At 43.3% G+C, this 23,648-nt stretch overlaps 1 protein-coding gene across 3 annotated transcripts in view; it reads left to right on the forward strand.

Moving 5' to 3' along the window:
* The window catches only part of fam184ab (family with sequence similarity 184 member Ab), a 228,215-nt gene that overhangs the window by 151,390 nt on the left and 53,177 nt on the right, over positions 1-23,648 (forward strand). For all 3 annotated transcript variants that reach the window (XM_068025446.1, XM_068025447.1, XM_068025448.1), the window contains exons 11-12: positions 7,539-7,692; positions 21,130-21,257. In XM_068025446.1, the coding sequence (XP_067881547.1) occupies positions 7,539-7,692; positions 21,130-21,257 (282 nt within the window). The remainder of the gene's footprint in view (positions 1-7,538; positions 7,693-21,129; positions 21,258-23,648) is intronic.

The following is a 23,648-nucleotide window of genomic DNA, read 5'->3' on the forward strand; positions in this document are numbered from 1 at the left end:
GTAACACAAGATCAGATGTGGTTGTCACAGTGAGCTTATTTCGAACATTGTGAAGACCTTGCAGTGTGTGAGCAATTTCGTTTGTAGCCACTCTCTTGATCATGTCTTTCCAGTTTCGTGATTATAGAAACATAGAAAATAGGAGCAGGAGTAGGCCATTCGGCCCTTCGAGCCTGCTCCGCCATTCATTATGAACATGGTTGATCATCCAACTCAGTAACCTGTTCCTGCTTTTGCCCCATATCCTTTGATCCCTTTAAACCCAAGAGCTATATCTAATGCCTTCTTGAAAACATACAATGTTTTGGCCTCAACTGCTTTCTGTGGTAGCGAGTTCCACAGGTTCACCACTCTCTGGGTGAAGAAATTTCTCCTCATCTCAGTCCTGAATGGTTTACCCATATCCCTAGATTATGACCCCTGGTTCTGGACTCTCCCACCATCGGGAACATCCTTCCTGCATCTACCCTGTCAAGTCCAGTTAAAATTTTATAGGTTTCTATGAGATCCCCCCTCGCTCTTCTGAACTCCAGCAAATATAATCCTAACCGACTCAATCTCTCCTCATAGGTCAGTCCTGCCATCCCAGGAATCAGTCTGGTAAACCTTCGCTGCACTCCCTCTATAGCAAGAACATCCTTCCTCAGATAAGGAGACCAAAACTGCAAACAATATTTCAGGTGTGGCCTCACCAAGGCCCTGTATAATTGCAGCAAGACATCCCTGCTCCTGTACTCGAATCCTCTCGCTATGAAGGCCAACATACCATTTACCTTTTTTACAGCCTGTTGCACCTGCAGGCTTACCTTCAGCGACTGGTGTACGAGAACACCCAGGTCTTGTTGCAGATTCCCCTCTCTCAGTTTACAGCCGTTCAGATAATCTGCCTTCCTGTTTTTGCTACCGAAGTGGATAACCTCACATTTATCCACATTATACTGCATCTGCCATGCATTTGCCCACTCACTCAACTTGTCCAAATCACCCTGAAGCCTCTCTGCATCCTCCTCACAATTCATCCTCCCACCCAGTTTTGTGTCATCTGCAAATTTGGAGATATTACATTCATCTAAATCATTAATATATATTGTGAATAGCTGGGGTCCTAGTACCGATCCCTGTGGTACCCCACTAGTCACTGTCTGCCATTCAGAAAAAGACCCATTTACCCCTAATCTTTGTTTCCTGTCTGCCAACCAATTTTCTATCCATCGCAATACACTATCACCAATCCCATGCGCTTTAATTTTACACGCTAATCTCTTATGTGGGACTTTGTCGAAAGCCTTCTGAAAGTCCAAATAAACCATATCCATTGGCTCCCTCTCATCAACTCTACTAGTTACATCCTCGAAGAATTCTAGTAGATTTGTCAAGCATGATTTCCCTTTTGTAAATCCATGCTGACTCTTGTCTGATTCTGTCACTGTTCTTCAAGTGCTCTGCTATAACATCTTTGATAATGGACTCTAGAATTTTTCCCACTAGTCAGGCTGACTGGTCTATAATTCCCTGCTTTCTGTCTACCTCCCTTTTTAAATAGTGGGGTTACATTTAGCTACCCTCCAATCTGTAGGAACTGTTCCACAGTCTATAGAATCTTGGAAGATGACCACCAATACATCCACTATTTCTAGGGCAACTTCCTTAAGTACTCGGGGATGCAGACCATCAGGCCCTGGGGATTTATTGGCCTTCAGTCCCATCAATTTCCCCAACACCATTTCTCTACTAATACTGATTTCCTTCAGTTCCTCTCTCACTAAACCCTGTGTTCCCCAACATTTCTGGTATGATATTTGTGTCCTGCTTTGTGCAGACAGAACCAAAGTATGCATTTAGTTGATCAGCCATTTCTTTGTTCCCCATAATAAATTCTCCTGTTTCTGGCTGTAGGGGACCTACATTTGTCTTCACTAATCTTTCCATAGCCTTCATACATAGTCACAATGTCTCATCTTGTTTTGTTGCCGCTTTGATGTCAGCTAGTTTTAGTGGCTTTGGCACCACATTTAGGCTTACATAGTTCACAGAATCACAGAACTGTTGCAGTGCAGATAGAGGCCATTCAGCATGTAGTGTCTGCCCTGGCTCTCTGAATGAGCAATTCACCGAATGCCATTCTCCCACCATTTTCCTGTAATCCTACACATTACTCCTTTTCAGATAACAGTCTCATTCCCTTTTGAAAGCCTCAATCGAACTTGCCTACACCACACTCTTAGTCAGTGCATTCCAGACCTTAACCACTTGCTGTGAAAAAGTTTTTCCTCATGTCACTTTTGCTTTTTTTGCCAATCACTTGAAATTTGTGCCCTCTTGTTTTCGATCGTTTCAATAATTGGAACAGTTTTTCCCCAAGATGTTGTTCAGCAATCTTTTCCTCACAACTAGTAGGACTGACTGTTGGTAATGGATGCTGCGAAAGATAGTCTGCTGCGTTGAGCTTGCCTGGCTGATACTCAACGTGGAACTCTTACTCTTGTAATTTGTGTATCGAATTCTCTATTCGAGTGGGTGGTTTGTGATGTGGATTGTTGAACAAGCTCACTAGTGGTCTATGATCGGTTATTACTTCAGACTCGCTTCCATACCCCATGTGATTGAGTGTGCTTCTCGTTCTGTTTGTGAATAACGCTGCTCTAAGGACATGAGCGATCTGCTTGCCATCGCATGATTGATGGGTTTTCCTGTCCTGTCTTTCTGCACAACAACTGCCTTCACGTCAAGCAGGCTTGCATCCACGACTAGCTGGGTGGTTTTCTCAGGGTTGAAGTAGGCATTTGTATAACTTGCTGACGACTGTCATTTGAACTGGTGTACTGTCTTTTTTGTGTGATTTCGTCCATTCCCACTTGGTGGTCTCTTTTGTCAGATTGCATAGGGGGGCAGATAGCATAGCGAGGTCAGGAATGGAATAACTACAGTATGTGATGAGTCCCAGCAGACTCCCTGCTTCTGGCACGTTTGTAGGATCTGCAGCATTTGCAATGGCTTCAACTTTCCATGGATCAGATGATACTCCTTCATCGCTGAACACATGACCGAAGAATTAAATTCTGCTTTCATTGAATAAGCACTTTTCTTTCTTCAAGGTGAAGTTACATTCTCTAAGTCATTGTAGGCATGCATGTAGGCATGTCTTGAGTTCACTTTCAGTGCGACCGTAGATGGGAATGTCATCACTGATGTTCAGTGTATCTTCAAGTCCTTGAAGTGCACATTGAATCAAATGCTGAAATACCTCAGCTGCTGAGCTGACTCCAAAGTTGAGCCTCTTGTATCAAAGAAGTCCGATACGAGTAGAGAATACAGTAAGCTATGTCAATTCTTCAAGCTCCATTTGATGGTAACCTGCATTGAGGTCAAGTGTTTGGCACCATTCACTTTCTGTATGATGTCATTGATTGTCAGTGTCAAGTGTCTTTCTCATTGTATGGCTTGGTTTGGTGACCACATATCAACGCAGATTCTAATCTGGTTCTCGCTATTGGGTTTCTTGGCGACTGGTATGGTTGAGACCCAAGGGATAGGCTCATACCGACCTACTCAATAATATCAAGGTCTACTCAGCATAGAAGTTCCTTCTCTGTCTGCTTTCTGACATGAAATGTTATTTGTCACTGTTGATGCACAACCGAGGGCACATTAGGGTCTACATGCAGCTTGCATTTAACACCTTTCAGTTTGCTGATACTAGTGAAGTGTTCAGCAATACAGTTCAAGAATGTTGTTATGGATAGGAGTTGTGTATGTGAGTGCAATCATGTGTTAATCTGTTGCTGTGTAGAAACTGATAAGCGTGTCACAGTCTCCAGATATGACATAGAATACAGCATTTATTCTAGTGTCTTTGAATGAGACTGGTGTTTCAAAAGTCCTGAAAACTTTTAGCGGTTTGTCACTGTTGTGAGGGAAAATTTTCTAATTCCCTGGTTTGAAGAGAGTGGGGCAATCCTGAAGTTTGTTGAACGTTTTGTCTCCTATGACATAGATGAGAGCATCTGTGTCCGAGCAGCCAGTGGTCACTGTCACACCAGGCTGTTTGTTGTATCCGAGAGAGAGCACAATGGTACGTTCAGGGTCATCCGCCTCTACATTGGTTATGTTCTGTCGCCCTTTGGCTGTGGTATGTGTAAATGGCACCCTTATGTTAGTATTGGTCTTCGTAGTTGATTTTGCTGATCGACAAATACGAGCAATGTAGTTGAGTTTTCCACAAGCTTTACACTGTTTACCAGTAGCAGGACACTCTGGTGTGGGTAAACACTGCCACAGTGGAAACTTTCTTTGGCTAAGTCGCAGCTCTGTTTGTGAGAGTGCTGTTCTTACGTTGCAATAAAAACAGAAAGTGCTGGAAAAACTCAGCAGGTCAGGCAGCATCTGTGTTGAGGGAAGCAAAGTTAACATTTCAGGTCTGTGACCTTTCATCAGAACTGCTGCCTGACCTACTGAGTATTTCCAGCACTTTGTTTTTATTTCAGATTTCCAGCATCTGCAGTTTTTTGCTTTTATTTTAGTTCTTGCTTTGCAGGTGGTTCCCTGGTACATGAGCAATGAACAATGTTCACAGGAGTTGAACTTGGAATGTGGTAGTTACTGTTGGCAGCCTCAACTTCAGTAGCTCTGGAATCTGAAAGTGATAGTGATCTTTCTAACTCCAACTGCTCTGACAACTTTCTGTCTTGAGTGCCTTGCAGCGTAGTTGACTAGAGAAAGAACCTTTGATTATTTGTGTTTTGATTTCCCGTTCAACATCACCGAAGTCACATTTGGTTGCTAGTTGCCTCAATCGCATGCAATATTGGTCAGTTGTCTCGTTTGCCTTTTGCTCAGTGCATCGGAAGACAATTCTTCCTTACATGATGTTTTTCTTAAGCATGAAATAGGTTGTTCGTGCATTTTTGCTGAGTCATAGACATTCTGCTCAGGTGTAAGTGTCTCAGAAATCCTCCAGTTCCTCACCTCCATAGTGAAGAAGTAAGGCCTTTTTTCTTGTCATCTGTGATTGAAAAACTTGCCATCGCACCTTTGAAACATCGCTGCCACTTTTGCCAATGTGGGAATACAGATGATGGCTCTGAATGCACATCAAAAGTTGGTAGATTGGGCATAGATAACGCCATATGAATCAACAATGCAGTGATAGTGCATGATCAGGGATCCGGATTGCATTCCTTTCAAATAAAAACTTCTCTGTTATGATCCAAGATTACTTTCTTTTTGATTGGATGGTTATTTTGGTGAGATCAGTGTGTGTGCTTATGTGTGTGTATACACTGTGCAAGTTTCCTATGTGTGTCCAACACAGCCTCAATGTTCTTTCTAAGTCTCCAGCTTAAAATGCTGACTGTGGAAAGTAGACAAACACTGTCTAAAGTTTCATACCTGAAAGCAATGTTTCCTATTTTTCACCATCCATTTCCCTTTTTTACCAACCTCATCACCATTGTGATGTACTTGAGACTAAAAGTAATATTCACCAAGAGACACAGAACTACTGCATACTGTTGGAAACATGGATTCCTTTTATTATCTTTTCTTTTCCCAACTCCTCTGCTGGTCTGAGTGTATGGTAGCCTCAAGTAGATAAAATGCACAATGCAGTTTTCAAAACACTACATTGTTCTTTGGCTCTATTTCAATTTTTTGTCTGATTGTGCTCCTGTGAACAATTTTCTGTGTTAAAGGCGCTTAATCATTACAAGTTGTTGTTGTTGTGTGCTGACCTGAATTGGCAATATTACTCAGGATATGAGAAAATATATTGCAGGAATTGTGGGGGGGTGGGGGTTGGTGGAGAAATAATTTGACTGAAGTAGGGCATGCTCTTCTGTAATTGCCATTTAATGGCAATCTTTGTACATACACTACTTCCAGTCAGAATATAAACAATTTGTTAGGATCTGGGGAAACCATGCCACACACAAGACACCACACTGCGAAGTGCCACACATTGTTACAGTCACAAAACATTCTTGGAAAAAGAGAAGGTAAGCCAGTTTGTTCACCTAGTGTTTCACATTTGTAAGCAATTGCTTTGCATTGATTGCATCTCGAATAGCCTCAACAATTAGTAATTGCCTACATTCATCATCTTAGCAACTGTCGTGTCCATGATTTGTCCAGCCTTTTTCCAGAAAGGATTTGGAAATGAGTTACTATTAAGTGGTATCTTTTAAATTAAGTGGATTCTCATAGGTTTAAAATTCTCCTTGCATCTGCTGAGACAAAGAGTAGTTTATATGTTAATGAGCCATCCATTGAAGATGTGTTCCACAATCAATGAAGCAATTTGTTAATTATATTTCAGCCTTTCTACAAACATCCACACTGGTTATCATCAGGATGACCTGCTTCATTTAAGCTCAGCATGGAGTGCTCTTGGAATTCATTTGGGGAAGGATGGGATGAAGAGAGAAATAGTTGTTTTTATTGATGAGTCTACTGGCAAATTACTGAATGGGGAGTAAGTCAAAGGGACACCCCACTTTCTGTGGTCAGACGAAAGAAAAAGAAAAAAAGGAACATGTACAATTCAGTTTGTTGTAAAATCTAATAAGGGTTTGGGCCTATTCCCCTGTTTTAAGAGGTAGCCAGCCAGATTTAGCAATCGGGCTGATCAAAAAGAGTAACGTAAGCTATTAGGAATTGCATAGTAATATTAGCAATTTTACTTGCTGCAAGAGGTGATTCGGCAAAGTAAACATTCAGCTTCATTTCCTTAAAGTATGAATCAATCTGCCTTTTGAAAGATGGGGAGAGGTACACGAGGGTATGTGTAAAAGTTAGTATCCCGTTAGATCACAAGAAGGCACTACTGTTATATCCCATCACTTCCCTGCACCGCCCCCCCCCCCCCCCTCCCCATCCACCTTGTTATGTTATTGTATGATTAGATCTTAGCAATAGAGGGAAAGGAGTAGGCCGTTTAGTCCCTTGAACATATTCTGCCATTCAATGGGATCATGGCTGATCTGTGACCTAACTCCATTGTAGCTATATATAACTTGTAATCTTGGGTGGTACGGGTGCTCCCCCGAACACAAGATGCAAGAGCTGCTTACAGGAGTGCTCAAGAGAACATTAAGGCAGATCTGAATTTGTAACAGTGACCTGAAATTGACCTGATGAGTTCAGCTTACCAGGCTAACAATTAGTTTTTTTTAACTTAAATTTAAAATAACTTTATTTACCTTTTTTGCTTTGCTTCAGTAGATACATTAAGGTATTGTCTTTGCAGTAGTTCACATGCTAATTCATTGAAGTCTCATCTGTGTCCAATTATGATTTTGTGGTCTTGGATTTTTCAATATAGGATCAGGACTAATCCTGCCAATAGAAGATCATGTAGTAATCAGAATGTTAATTGCATTTAAGTATTATCTACTGTAAACTACTGTTTGAACAATTTTTAATTTTCCTTCTAAAAACCTGAAATTATAATTTGTGAATTGATTGTATTACCTGAAATGAGCCGTGAAAGAGAAAGTGAGTCGAGAAGTAAAGAATGTAATTGTGTTGAGTATGTTTTACAGCAATTGGAAGACTGCTTAAACAAGCAGCATATGGAAGATATGCAGGCCCAGAAGGATGCTGAGAGAATGCATTTGGAGGCTTTGCAAAAGGAAGCAAAGCAACAACTACAGGATTTGAGGACAGAGCTGCAGGATGAAGGGAAAATACTACTTGGTATGTCTTCTTAAATCATTCTACTGATTCACACTGTAAGGATCAGTTTTTGAATATTTAGCTCTTCAACAGTAGTGAATATCTCGTGGCTTTGTTCACTGAAAAGTAGTGCTGTCTTGTTTTTCTATTTCTTGCATATAGAATCATAAAATGGTTGCAGCACAGGAGGAGGCTATTCAGCCTGTTGTGTCCATGCCGCTCTCTGCAAGAGTAACTCACTGAGCCCCATTCCCCCGCCTTTTCCCCATAGCCCTGGAATTTTTTTCTGTTCAGATAATTATCCAGTTCTCTTTCAAACACCTTGATTGAATCTGCTTCCACCACACTCAGGCAGTGCATTCCAGATCCTAACCATCGCTGCATAAAAAGTGTTTCCTCATGTCGCCATTGCTTCTTTTCCCAATCACCTTAAATCAGTGTCTTCTAGTTCTGGATCCTTCAGCCAATGGGAATAGTTTCTCCCTATCTACTCTGTCCAGACCTCTCATGATTTTGAACACCCCTATCAAATCTCCTCTTAGGCATCTCCTCTCCAAGGAGAACAGACCCAGTTTTTCCAACTATCCACGTAACTGAAGTTCCTCATCCCTGGAACCATTCTCATGAATCTGTTCTGCAACCTCTCTACACCTTAACACCCTTCTGAAAGTGTGGTGCCCAGAACTGGACACAGTACCCCAAGAGAGGCTGAACCAGTGTTTTATACAGGTTCATCATAACTTCCTTGTTTTTGTACTTTATGCCCCTATTTACAAAGCTCAGGATCCCAAATGCTTTATTACCCACTTTCTCAACCAGCCCTGCAACCTTCAATGATTTGTACACATATACCCCCAGGCACCTCTGCTCCTGCACCCCCTTTGGAACTGTACCCTTTATTTTATATTGCCTCTCCTCATTCTTCCTACCAAAATGAATCACCTCACACTTTTCTGCATTAAATTTCATCTGCTACTTGTCCACCCATTCCACCAGCCTGTCTATGTTCTCTTGAAGTTTATCAATATCCTCCTCACAGTTCACAATACTTCCAAGTTTTGTGCCATTTGCAAATTTTGAAATTGTGCCCTGTTCGCCGAGTCTAGGTCATTAGTATATATCAAGAAAAGCAGGGGTCCCTGGGGAACTCCACTGTATACCTTCCTCCAGTCCAAAAAACATTCACAACTACTTTCTGTTTCTTGACACAGCCAATTTCTTATCCATGCTGCTACTGTCCTTTTTATTTCATTTGATATTTCTGTCTCGCTCTCTATCTTCCTATCTCTCTTTGTGTTGGTCTTTCACCTTTTTTCTCCCCCCTCTCACTTTGCACACGTACACTTTCTATCATTGCTGTATCTATATCTCAATCTTGCTTTCCTTTTTATGAGTTAACTCTTCCTCCTTTTCCTGTTTTTATTTTTATTTTTATTTAGAGATACAGCACTGAAACAGGCCCTTCGGCCCACCGAGTCTGTGCCGACCATCAACCACCCGTTTATACTAATCCGACACTAATTCCATATTCCTACCACATCCCCACCTGTCCCTATATTTCCCTACCACCTACCTATACTAGGGGCAATTTATAAAGGCCAATTTACCTATCAACCTGCAAGTCTTTGGCATGTGGGAGGAAACTGGAGCACCCGGAGGAAACCCACGCAGATACAGGGAGAATTTGCAAACTCCACTCATACATATTACTTTACTGATTTACTGAAATGGCTATGGTTACAAAAAAATGTCAGCTAATATATACCAGATCAAAGGTGGGTACACTGGGGAAAGACTGCCCAGGAAATGGGCAGGTGAGTTGAAAAATTAGGGGCTGGCACCTTAATAGACCAGAATGGAAGCAGAAGGTAGGCCACCAAATGTAGAATACGTTGCACCTGTACCCTTCGCCAAATATCATCCTCCTTTGAGTTCGTAATGGAGCTGTAGCTGCAATCATGGATTAAACAGAAGCCATTGCAACTTGTATGGGTGATAAAAAATCGGAGAGATTGGTAGTGAGAGAAGCAGAGAACCAAAGAGCGAGAGAATATAGCCAATGTAGAGACGGATGACCCTGAATGTACCATTGTGCTCTCTCTTGGACACAGCAAATAGCCTTGTGTGACAGTGACCATTGGCTGCTCGGACATAAATGCTCTTATAGATTCAGGCATGAAACTCTGGCAAAGAGGGCGTGGAGTTGTGCCTGAGATTGGAGCAGAGAGGGAGCATTGCAAGGTTTGAAGCTGGAGCAGAGTGGTGAGTCTGTTCCAAAGCTGGTGCAGAGGGAGAACACTGAACTGGGGCCTGAGGCTTAAAGCTGGAATAAGGAGGGAGCAGTGTGGGGCATAATGCCCAGAAGATGATAGGGAATGGGAAAGATCCATTGGTGCTGTCCCCATTGGTGTTTGAATGCCAGGGGATGTTGTCAGCATCTGAATTGGGGGCACAACAATCAAGAGTGGAAACAGCCATTTTAAGTGGGCATATGACCTTGCTCAATATTAAAACTAGCTGATTCACTGATCTTTTCATTGCCAATCCTGCTGTTTTGAAAAAGAAGGGCAGAAGCAAAAAGAACAGTGTGCAAGGCATCAGTTAATCTGTAGGTCCAGAAGTTCAATCAGACTGTGTACTTAATTGTTTCCTGCTTGTTGTGTAGCCTGTTGTGTCACTGACTTACTGACAGATATATTGCTGAGGTGGGCAGAGGGGATGGTCTAGTGCTAAAGCTGGGAAAGATATAGGTCTGGAAAACATGCAGAGCTGTGTTACAATGTGGGGGCATAAGAATGAAATGCAGGATTAATGAGGATATTGGTGATAAAATGGAGACAGGAGTTATTAATGGTTTTGGTTACTTGCCCTGCCCGTCCTATTGTTCTGGCCTCTGTTGCATCCCACTGGTCGACAGCCCTGACAATGAAATACATTGGACTAATCCTCAAGCATGAAACGGATCCCGCAAATGCATGGTTACATTTATGTATCCAGGATTGCCAGCTTCAGTTGGATGTATACCTGGTAGTTTTATCACATGATTTCCCACCTCCATCCCCTCACTCCTGCCATTGGTCATCCTCATGGCTCACCTCCTTCTCACACCAACTGAAAAGTGGACAAACCTCTTACCTGACAGGATGAGTCTTTATTGTTAAACAGACTTTTTCCCATCTCTAAAATTTTTATAAATAAAAATAAATTCTTTAAAGAAAATGAAAAGCAAAACACCTTCTTTAATAACTCTACTTATTTTCTCTCAAATTGCTCACAGCAGTGTCCAGGAGATTAATCCTCAATTTCAGAAGGTTCGAGAACAATTCTGGGTGATTGGCAAACCTGACTACAGCACCTATATACGTCCTAATGATCACTATATGACTAAAAGAAGATTGCGATATTAATATTACTCATTGTCATTAGTTCTGCAGTTTTCCCCTTCTCTCCTGCACACTGCAGTGACCTATACAGAATATGTATAATACACAAATGTAAATAGATTTGGTGTTGAAGTTGGAAATCGCTGACTCACAGGCTCAAACTGTGCACAGGGATTGAACCCTGCATCTGAACAGGCAGGTCTGAGGCACTCTCGAGGTTGGGCCTCAGGCTTCATTAAATTCGATCAATAAAGCAGATTCAAATTTTGGGCCACTGTCATCAGTATCGATCCTCGGATCGGGTCTGGAAGAGGAGGGAGAGGATGCTGCTGTGCAACTGGGAGGAGCATCTATGCTTCAGTAGTGCCAACCCCACCATCTCATAAATCAGGAAACAAACTTTTGAAAATCAGTATAAAAATTATGAGATGCTATTTTTTTCATGGATAAACCAATATCGATTGACAGTTAGCTTATTAGTGGCTTATTTAATCTCTGGTCATATGAAGCTACACTTTGACCCACAGTTTACTGTGGTGCTCAAAAATCCTTGATTTCCAAACATCCCTCTGCCTGTTTAATTTTCTTCCTACTTCTATTCCGAATTAAGGTGCTTAACAATCCCATAAGGAAGGAAATCGAGTTTGCTGCTTTTATATTTGTTAGTTTGCAGTTTTGGTCACCAGAGAGTAAACTGTGTGCATTGGCTCCTAGGTTAACATTGCCAAACTATTCCCCTTTTCCTGTCAGCTGATTTATAGACTCCGATTTTTGTGGACGCATGATTCTATTGCTGGGATACAGTAGTAGATTTTACGATATAAGCACAGGAAGCCAAGGTATAGATGTCACCACTATCATAAGAATGACAAAAGTACCAAATATAAAAGCATATTTAGTTGTAAATGGAGACCTGATGAGTGTCGAGACTCGGGACAAACTAGATCTCCAGTGCTATTGGATCGCCAGACTATGGGTCATTTATAATGAAAATGCTATCAATGGCACTGGATTTCCATCAATATAAACCATCCTAGTAATGGAAAGCCATGTAAGCAAATAGAAATCACATTGACATGACCATGCTTCACATTTAACCATCTGGACACTAAAGTAATTATTTTTCTTGTATTTAAATGAATATTTTTGGCATGAAAGCCATATTTAATATCTTACCATTTTAATTTATAGAAGCAAGTCAAATGAAATTAACTTCATCATAAAAAATTGATTATGAATCAATCTATTGTGTTATATGTAGGGAAGAACTCAGTGGCTTCAAGGAAGGCCAACATTGGAATGGATGTTTGGCTCCAGGCTCGGCACCAGCAAGGGTGAATCATTTTAGGCAATGACGGGGAAGCAGGGGAGGGTACTGGGGCAGGACAGGGTGGGGTGATTGGGGGAATGGAGGAGCAGGGGAGGGTACTGGGGCAGGGCAGAGTGAGATGATCGGGTTTGTGGAGGAGCGGGGAGGGAGGAGGACAGCGTCCAGGCTGTGTAGTGGTTGTTTTTGATGATGAGGCTGGCTATGTGCAGTTGCAGGGAATGGTGAGTTGATGTGTTCCTGTCAGTAAACTGATGGTCATGAGGTGCCTAAAAGGAGGGAGGATTGCTGTCTATGTCGGGGTCCTGTGTGACCACATCAGGGTACTGACTGGCAGAGGGAACGGTCATGAGCAAAAAAAAATTGAGGGGAGGTGGTGCTTGGGTGCAAACTGAAAATGAAGGTAAACCAAGAACAAATTATAATAAGCTTATTCTGTCGCCGCAATCAGCATATGCATCCGAAGGCTGTTGATCTTTTGTGGCTTGCCACACAAAATGATTTATTGATGTGTGGCTCATGGTGCTTCACACAGAGTGATGGCAATGTGTGCAGTTTTGGTCTCCTTATCTGAGGAAAGATGCTGTTGCGATGGAGGGAGTGCAGCGAAGGTATACCAGACTGATTCCTGGGATGGCGGGACTGACGTAGGAGGAGAGATTGAGTCAGTTAGGATTATATTTGCTGGAGTTCAGAAGAGTGAGGGGGGGATCTCATAGAAACCTATAAAATTCTAACAGGAGTTGACAGGGTAGATGCAGGAAGGATATTCCCGATGGTGGGGGAGTCCAGAACCAGGGGTCATAGTCTAAGGATATGGGGTAAACCTTTCAGGACTGAGATGAGGAGAAATTACTTCACCCAGACAGTGGTGAGCCTGTGGAATTCGCTACCGCAGAAAGCAGTTGAGGCCAAAACATTGTATGTTTTCAAGAAGGAGTTAGATATAGCTCTTGGGGCGAAAGAGATCAAAGGATGTGGGGAGAAAGCAGGAACAGGTTACTGAGTTGGATGATCAGCCATGATCATAATGAATGGCAGAGCAGGCACGAAGGGCCGAATGGCCTACTCCTGCTCCTATTTTCTATGTTTCTAATCCACCAATGAAAGTCCGTCTCTGCCACATGATCGCATGTATCTTCCGTGTCCAACGCCACATCTTTAATTTGCACGTAAAATTGCATGCAAAATGGGAAAAAGGGCGGAAGTGGAATTTCCGCCAACTTCTGGTTCTGCCATCAGAAACGCCGCGATTCTCGTAAAATCCTGGCCCGCTTGTTTATGGATGTCATCATGCACTGGGCACGCTCACAATAAAGGAATATATACCCTGCTTCCCACTTTAAAAAAAAATTATACACAGGTACACTAACTATTCTTTCTTTTGGGCCTCCTTATCTCGAGAGACAATGGATATGCGCCTGGAGGTGGTCAGTGGTTTGTGAAGCAGCGCCTGGAGTGGCTATAAAGGCCAATTCTGGAGTGACAGGCTCTTCCACAGGTGCTGCAGAGAAATTTGTTTGTTGGGGCTGTTGCACAGTTGGCTCTCCCCTTGCGCCTCTGTCTTTTTTCCTGCCAACTACTAAGTCTCTTCGACTCGCCACAATTTAGCCCTGTCTTTATGGCTGCCCGCCAGCTCTGGCGAATGCTGGCAACTGACTCCCACGACTTGTGATCAATGTCACACGATTTCATGTCGCGTTTGCAGACGTCTTTATAACGGAGACATGGACGGCCGGTGGGTCTGATACCAGTGGCGAGCTCGCTGTACAATGTGTCTTTGGGGATCCTGCCATCTTCCATGCGGCTCACATGGCCAAGCCATCTCAAGCGCCGCTGACTCAGTAGTGTGTATAAGCTGGGGGTGTTGGCCGCTTCAAGGACTTCTGTGTTGGAGATATAGTCCTGCCACCTGATGCCAAGTATTCTCCGAAGGCAGCGAAGATGGAATGAATTGAGACGTCGCTCTTGGCTGGCATACGTTGTCCAGGCCTCGCTGCCGTAGAGCAAGGTACTGAGGACACAGGCCTGATACACTCGGACTTTTGTGTTCCATGTCAGTGCGCCATTTTCCCACACTCTCTTGGCCAGTCTGGACATAGCAGTGGAAGCCTTACCCATGCGCTTGTTGATTTCTGCATCTAGAGACAGGTTACTGGTGATAGTTGAGCCTAGGTAGGTGAACTCTTGAACCACTTCCAGAGCGTGGTCGCCAATATTGATGGATGGAGCATTTCTGACATCCTGCCCCATGATGTTCGTTTTCTTGAGGCTGATGGTTAGGCCAAATTCATTGCAGGCAGACGCAAACCTGTCGATGAGACTCTGCAGGCATTCTTCAGTGTGAGATGTTAAAGCAGCATCGTCAGCAAAGAGGAGTTCTCTGATGAGGACTTTCCGTACTTTGGACTTCGCTCTTAGACGGGCAAGGTTGAACAACCTGCCCCCTGATCTTGTGTGGAGGAAAATTCCTTCTTCAGAGGATTTGAACGCATGTGAAAGCAGCAGGGAGAAGAAAATCCCAAAAAGTGTGGGTGCGAGAACACAGCCCTGTTTCACACCACTCAGGATAGGAAAGGGCTCTGATGAGGAGCCACCATGTTGAATTGTGCCTTTCATATTGTCATGGAATGAGGTGATGATACTTAGTAGCTTTGGTGGACATCCGATCTTTTCTAGTAGTCTGAAGAGACCACGTCTGCTGACGAGGTCAAAGGCTTTGGTGAGATCAATGAAAGCAATGTAGAGGGGCATCTGTTGTTCACGGCATTTCTCCTGTATCTGACGAAGGGAGAACAGCATGTCAATAGTCGATCTCTCTGCACGAAAGCCACACTGTGCCTCAGGGTAGACGCGCTCGGCCAGCTTCTGGAGCCTGTTCAGAGCGACTCGAGCAAAGACTTTCCCCACTATGCTGAGCAGGGAGATTCCACGGTAGTTGTTGCAGTCACCGCGGTCACCTTTGTTTTTATAGAGGGTGATGATGTTGGCATCGCGCATGTCCTGGGGTACTGCTCCCTCGTCCCAGCACAGGCATAGCAGTTCATGTAGTGCTGAGAGTATAGCAGGCTTGGCACTCTTGATTATTTCAGGGGTAATGCTGTCCTTCCCAGGGGCTTTTCCGCTGGCTAGGGAATCAATGGCATCACTGAGTTCCGATTTGGTTGGCTGTATGTCCAGCTCATCCATGACTGGTAGAGGCTGGGCTGCATTGAGGGCAGTCTCAGTGACAGCATTCTCCCTGGAGTACAGTTCTAGGTAGTGCTCAACCCAGCGGTCCATCTGTTTGCGTTGGTCAGTGATTATGTCCCCCGATTTAGATTTGAGGGGGGCGATCTTCTTGATGGTTGGCCCAAGAGCTCTCTTCATGCCATCATACATTCCTCTGATGTTTCCGGTGTCTGAGGCCCGCTGAATATGGCTGCATAGGTGTTGCCAGTAGTCGTTTGCGCAACGCCTAGCTGTTCTTTGTGCAGTACTTCTGGCTGCTTTAAGTGCTGCGGATGTTAAATCGCTGGGGGCTTTCTTGTAGTTCAAAAGTGCAATGCGCTTAGCGGCTATGACAGGTTCCAGCTCTTCATTATGAGATTGAAACCAGTCTGCATTTCTCTTCGCACTTTTGCCGTAGGTGGTCAAAGCTGGCTCATAGATGGCGTCTCTGATGTGGGCCCACTTGGTCTCAGCATCCCCTGTGGGAGTGTTTTGAAGGGCTGTTACAAGTGAATTTAGAAATTTTTGTAACAGCTGTGGGTGAGAAATTCTGCTCGTGTTGATGCGCGGGTGGCCCTTCTGCTTGGAATGATGCAACTTCTTTGGTCTGAGTCTAACCTTGCTGCACACCAGGGAGTGGTCGGTGTCGCAGTCCACACTGTGGAAGCTGCGTGTGATTTGAACACTGTTTAAGGCGGCTCGCCTTGTGACAATGAGGTCTAGCTGGTGCCAACGACGTGATCTTGGGTGCCTCCATGAAACCTGGTGACAGGGTTTAGTGTGAAAGAACGAGTTGGTGATGCAGAGGTTATGATAGGTACACAACTCAAGCAGTCTTTGCCCGTTCTCATTCATCCTTCCAACGCCATAGCGCCCAAGGCAGGAGGGCCATGAGTCATGGTCGGCCCCAACCCTGGCATTAAAGTCCCCCAGCAGGAATAGGTGTTCGGTGTTGGGGATGCTGCTAATGATGTTATGGAGTTGTTCATAGAACTGGTCTTTAGCTTCAGGTGCGGAGCAGAGTGTTGGAGCATAGATGCTGAGTAGGTGTACTGGACCAGAGGTGGTGAGCAGTCGGATGGACAGTATGCGTTCCGAGCCATTTGAGGGAGGCTCTATCATGCTGAGCAAGGAGTTTCTGATGGCGAAGCCCACTCCATGCTGTCTTGGTTCTTCAGGATCCCTGCCCTGCCAGAAGAAGGTGTAGTCTTGCTCTGCTAGAGAGCCACTCGTGGGGAGGCGAGTCTCCTGAAGTGCTGCAATGTCCACATTGAATCTACTGAGCTCGTTGTTAATGATGGCGGTCTTCCGAGAATCGTTGATTTGTGTAAGGTCTTCCGACAGGCCAGGACACATAGTTCTGACGTTCCAGCTTGCAAAGCGAAGGGCTGGTACATTCTTTCCTTTTTTCATGTTGTTTGGTGCGGTGTATCAGTCCACCTTTCGGGCAATGACCCTGAGCTCCAAGCACCCATTGAAGCAGGCAGACTGTGGCGGGACAGAACCTTATTGACCGGGGGCTGCCCGGTTTGAGGCGGGCGGTAGCTGTCCAGTGAGGTGCAATGACCTCTCCCACCGACAAAGGCAACCCGTGGCGCCCAGTTTCTACGCCAATTTATCTGGACTTATAACCCGTAACTGCTGCCCTTCCGTGTTGTTTCAGTCGCTGTGAGGCAACTATGGAGTGACCTCTCCATGGCGCATGCCTGGGCAAATTTATGGAGGTTGAGAGTTGCCCAGTCGTCAAAACCCCCCTCTCGGCCTTTCTGGTGGGGTCCAAAGGAGTGCAGGACACGACGTTTGGCACCAGTATGGCTGCAGGAACTGCCGGAAACATGCCAAAGGTGACACATGACCGCCTACGGGGTTCCGCTCCGGATTTTCTGTTAGGGTTTACTCCCTTAGCCTTGGTCTCTCCCGAGACGCCCACAAGGCAGTGGGGTTGTTGGGGCCCCTACACAGGTGTAGGATGGTGCCGGTGGGAGGAGGGGATGCAAGGGGGAGGGGTAGAGGGAGGGGGTGGGGGGGGGTGCAGGGGAAGGGGGTGCGGGGTGAAGATGGTGCGAGGGGGGGGCGGGCTGGGACGGGGTTGTGAGGGGGTGAGCTGAGAGGGTGGAGCAGGGAAGGGGACGGGGGTGGGGGGGGGTGGAAGGGGGGTAAAGGGGGGGGGGAAGGGGGGTGGAATCTGGTGCAGGTAATAAGCCATTTCCTCAGTGCCCACCATCGACGTCCGGAAAGCTCATCCACGTCCTTCGGGAGGTGAAGCATCATTTGGCAGACTTAGAGGTGATTACATTTGCTAAGGGGTTTTTTTTTGCAGTGGTTTGAATAAAGGCATGCAGCATTGCCGACAGTGCGCTGCAGATGCTCTCCGAGCCATCTCCCGCGGGCGCTTTGAAGTTGCGGCCGGGGGGGCCGTTCGTGGATGTTTTGGGTGTTCGGGGCACCTTTTCACAGGACTTCTCTCGGGTCCCGCAGCTCCTTCTTCACCTCAATGGACTTACCGCATGCCGTGGCTGCAGACACTCTGGACTGTGAAGACAGCAGGATCGGAGATTGAAGTATCGGCAGCTGTGCTCGTCAGTTTCATCCGGATCAATTTCATTGAGAAAACAAAGAGCAGGTGTGGCTGGGGGAGGGCAGTGGGCCCAGGTAAAATACACTAAACTAACTGTTAACTTTTAGATAGGGCTAAAATGAACTGATTTAAAGAGCCAGGGGAATTTAAACAGTTTAAGAGGGCAGATTGGGGGAGAAAACGTTAGGGATGGGAGCAGATGGCCATGGATAGAGTTGAACAGCAAGGGAGCTTCCTAGGGAGCTTCCAGCCCAGGAGCCATCTTGAACATTTATTGAACACTAACTATACAACTTTAAAAACAAACAAATCTTTGAGAATATGCACACTTGGAGAAATAGTAACTGACCCTTTTTCTTTAAACAATATCTATAAATCAAATATAACAACTGGTTTTGAAGTCTTCCTGATCTCTCAGGTTTTGGTATAGAGTCAGGTTTTATACTGTCTGGTTTTAGTTCAGAACTTACAGAAGATCTTGTTTCTTTTTCTGAAACTGGGACTTCAGACACTGAAGTCTGAACTGTTTCACATTCTGGCAAAAGTTCGCTATCAAGTAGGTAATGCTCAAGTTTTGGATCATCCCTTGCTGAGATCATGTGATCTATGTGAACACTTCTCACCACCAACCTCTACTGTGAAGATTGCACCTTGACAGCCTACTTTTGAGTCTTCATGTGGCAAATGTGACAGTGCATCAGCTATAGCATTCCTCTTTTTACTATAATATTCAATGTTGTTGTCTTACTGTGAGAGAAGTACAGCCCATTACTGCATCCTTGAAACTGCCATTGTTAGTATTGCAGACCTGGAACCCTACAAGGGGTTTATAATCTATTACTCACGTATAATTTCTACCCAACAATAACTGGTGAAACATTTTGATTCCGCAGATGATTTCAAGCGCTTCCTTTTCTATCTGCGCGTAGTTACATTCACTCTTGGTCAGGGTACGTGATGCCGATACTATGGGTTTCTCTTGACCATCATCCATGAATGACTGATCAGTGGTCCAACTCCATAGTTTGAAGCACCACATGCTAGCTTCAGGTCACAATTTGTGTTATAATGAACATGTAGTACATCCCTGATCAAGCTTCTCTTACATGGATCATAAGCATCATGTGCTTTAAACCATTCCCATTTCACAACATTCGTCAACAACTCATGTAGTGGAGCCTTTGCAAATTCAGGCAGAAATCGTGAGTAGTATTGAACTATGCCTAGAAAAGTTCTAAGCTCAGACACATCTTTTGACTTTGGAGTACTGACCTTTATCTTCTCTTTCATTGATTGTAGTCCTTTTTCATTGATTTCCAAGCCAAGGTACACTACCCCGGATTACTCGAAAGCACATTTGCTCCTTTTCAACTTCACACTGTGATCATTGAACATTTTTAACACTTCATCCAACACTTGAAGTTTCTCTTCCTCTGTGGCAGTCATAATCAACACATCATGCTGATTGCACAAGCAATTTAGCACTTTGCAAAATCCTATCCATTGTAGCTTGGAAGAATTTTGGAGAAGGCTTCCCACCATAGGGCGGCTTCGTGTAGGGGTATAACCCCATGTGTGTGTTTATTATGGGATGCTGCTGACTCTCAATCCACGTTGAGCTGTGCATAAGCATGGGACAAATCCAACTTTGTGAATAGCTTGGATCCCACTAACTGCATACAAATCTTGAGAGGTCAGTCGTGGGTACTGCTCGTCATCCACCGCTTGTTTGATTGTGACTTTGTAGTCCTGCATCGTCTTACGGTTTGTCTGACTTGGGCTTTACCGCACTACTACAATTGGGGTTGCCTAATCACTGTGATCAGTTTTCACTTGCATACCATTCCTCTCTAGCTTCTTTAGTTCCTCTTCAACCTGGGTTTTGAGAGCATAAGGAACTGGCCTAGCCTTGCAATATAAACATTTTGCATTAGGCCTAATTTGCTTGTGCGCTTTCACACCGATTATACCTTCATAAATCTCTTCGAAAATGTTCCTGTAACTATTCAATAGCTGATAATGCTTCTTGGTCACCTCAACTTGGAAAACCTATTTCCAATCTAACTTCAGCTTACAAAGCCAATCTTTGCCCGTTATGTTGATTTGTTGACCTGTCTTGCTACAACAATGGGTAACTTGAGGGACCAGTTCTTATACTGGACATTGCACTCAATTTGTTCACATATTTCAAACACCTCACCAGAGTTGGTTTTCAATTGAACTGTCCTCTCAGTTACAGGTAGGTCACTGAATATACTCTCATAAGTGATTCGCCGCATAATAGATCAATCTGCAGCCATATGGATGCGCATGTTGATGTGCTGTTGATTTACCAACACATTGGTACAAAAGTCTCTTGTCATTTGAGTGATTGCTAGTGGCATAAATACTGTACAACCCTAGCTTCTCTTCACTTAAGCACCCTGGATTCACTGCAAGATTGTGAACTCCACCCTTGTTATGCCGCTGCTTTCCAGCTTTGATCTTCACTTGGTAAGCAGTTGCAATATGTTCTACCTTTTGGCAGTTAAAGCATTTGGCATTTCTGTACTGACATCCCAAATATTAAAATGCCTGATTGTACTGTCTCCCAGAATAGTTGGACCTAAATCAGTTGACCTCTAAATTAGTTTTGGTTTTGTGGGGAAGGCCAGAGCAAAGGCCTTAACAACAAAGAAATATTATCCCAGCATTCTCATAATTTTTAACTTCAGTGAATATTATGTAAATTTTTAAACTCAAGATATTACATTTTTAATCATTTTTAAATTCTAAATTTTTTGCTTCTGGCAAGACTTTTTTTTAGAAAGAATGATTAAAAAGGATGCCAATAGCATAGTCAGTCTTGTTTTCCTTTCTTTTGTAAGTATATTCTTTCTACAGTTTATAGGTTTGATCAACAATCTAGGAATATGTTAAGATGTTGCAAATACTGATGCTATATTGTATGGTCTTTCAAGCCTCTTTGCGCTCGGATCTCAACTATCAGCATTCTGTAACCATGGACCAGTTGAGACAAAACCACCAACAGGAAATGGCAGCTGCGAGAATGGAATTAGATCAGGCTATTGAGCTGCACAGACAGCAGGTGGGTTAGTTAATTGTTCTACTCTGATATTTGAAAAATAAATATCTATACACAGCTTACACATCATATACTATAACTCCACAGCTCAACTAATTGTGCTAGAGATAGTGCTACTCAATGATATTCAAAGTGTTTTAGTTTAAATATAATTATCTTAGCAGAGAATGAGTTCTGCGTTCCGGTATTTTCTGTGACCATAAAGTTATATCAGCAATGCCAAAGTAATTTTTTGCATTATATTATTTTTGCTTAAATTTTATTTCCTTCCCTAATTTTTTTTTCTGTCTTCCCATTGCCGCTATTGTAATACAGTGTCTGACCATGGGGCTGAACTACTTGGTTTCTTTGACACTGTTATGACCAGGTGAGAAAGGTATCTAGGGGTCCCTCTCAGCCTTCACCAGGTCTTACTGTAACAGGGTTTAATTTTAAACACACCGTGTTTTGAGCTCCTGCTTTGTGAATCCATGTTCACTACTTTCCAATTGTAAGGCAAAGATATGAGCACAAACAGACTTTCTTCGGTTTAAAGAAGAAAGGTGAAATTTTATTAAACCTTCAACTTAAAACTCTAATTCGGTTAACGCCTACGGATACACGCCGTGCCCCATGCTAGCATGCAAATAGTGACAGGAAAGAGCAGAAGAAAAATAAAATGGAAAGGTTTGAGGCAATATCGGAAGAGTTTGTTACAGTTCTTCAAGCTCACTGTCGATTCCTTTTGTCGGTTGATCTTGCTTTTCATTGGTGCCCAGTATTCTTCTTAAGCCTTGTTCAGTATAGGAGACTTTTCTCTCTTGGGGTTCATATGTCTTCAGTGGTTTTCAGTTCCATGAGAAAGAGATGGGAGCAGGCAGAAGAGAGGTCTTCTCAGAAAGCTGTTTGCTCCTGGGCTGAGTTCAAATTTTCTCTGGCGAGTTAGAAAAAAACCTGCAACAGCCTTGTGACCAGCTGGCCTAATCAGTCCTGGCCCTTCTGGATTGTCTTGTCCTAGCAGACCTTGGAATGTCTTCTCTCCACACAATACCTGATGATCAAAGGCCCATTGTGGGTTAAATTGGAGCAGGGAATAGTCCCTTTCAAGTACCGTCTGTCAATATGCAAAAATGTATTTCCAGCCAGTCTGATAGCCCTTATAATAGGCCTTCTCTTTTTCCCAGCAGCAATTTGAAATTTAATGTCTCTGTGGTGAAATTAATGTGCCTCATTCTTGGCAGATGGGGGCCTGCATGACAACACTGATGCACAGAAATAATTAAGGGAGCTTCATTTGTTGAAAGTCTTATTCCCCTTTACTTTGTGAGGGATATGCCCAGCCTTCATTAGGAGTCTTAGCATGGATTAAAAATTCTGTGCTAGGAATTGTGAATATTGTACAAGCTATAATCAGTTGCTCTACTCTGTTGACCCATTCCCCACTTCATTGGATTTTAACCACATTTCACAAGAGCTTTTTTTCAGCCAACAAGTATTAATTGTCAAATTGATATTTGTGCACTTCTTATTACATTAATTTACCTATAAATAATTAAATCATATGATTTCCACTGACAATGAGATTTCTTTTAGAAGTTGCACTTGCTCGTTGGGAACTGCCTGACTTGCATTTGTCCTTGTACTGTAACTTATCACCTCTACAATTTAAAGTTGTATTGGACCTGTACCAACTTTGTAAGTGACTTTGTCATATTAAACTCTTGGTTCTTTCACAAATGAAGGACTGGAAACTCATTGTGGTCATCTGGGTTTAAAAAAAAAATAAACACAGAATTGTTCAGTTATTCAGCAGGACGTTAGTATATTTCCAAATGAGATAAATTAACTTCCTATCGGGATGATTTATGACTCCCATTTTACCACCAACTGTCTAAGACATTATGCACTTATGAATTATTTTAAATATATTAAGTTTATAAATTATTTTAAATGCTGTATTGGGGAAGCATTAAGATTTGGTTAGCAATTATTTGGTGCATGAAAAGATCTTTTTTTGTATATTTATGACCTTGTAAATAGTTTTTGTCACTCAACTGCAAATTCAGTCTTTCATGGGGGATGTTTCAGCCTTATGCATGTCTCAGCCTCCATCCCATGATTTGAACGCATAATCTAGATTGCCAACAATGCCATCCTTTGGATGTGAAATAAAAACAAGGTTCATCTTCCTTTTCAAATGGGCATTAATGATTCCATAGCACAAATCAAAGAATGGTAGGAAGTTCTCCCAGTTTCTTGGTCAAAGTTTTTCCCTAAACTAGTGCTATCAAAAAAATTGGCACAGATGGCTGCTGCATTTCAAAATTATTAATGGTATGGGCACTTTAAGATATTTCTAAGAGTTGTGAAAAGATGCTATATAAATGCAAGTTTTAGATAATTAAAAAAAAAGTT

Source organism: Heterodontus francisci, chromosome 3 (assembly GCF_036365525.1).
Source record: "Heterodontus francisci isolate sHetFra1 chromosome 3, sHetFra1.hap1, whole genome shotgun sequence".
Classification (NCBI taxonomy): Eukaryota; Metazoa; Chordata; class Chondrichthyes; order Heterodontiformes; family Heterodontidae; genus Heterodontus; species Heterodontus francisci.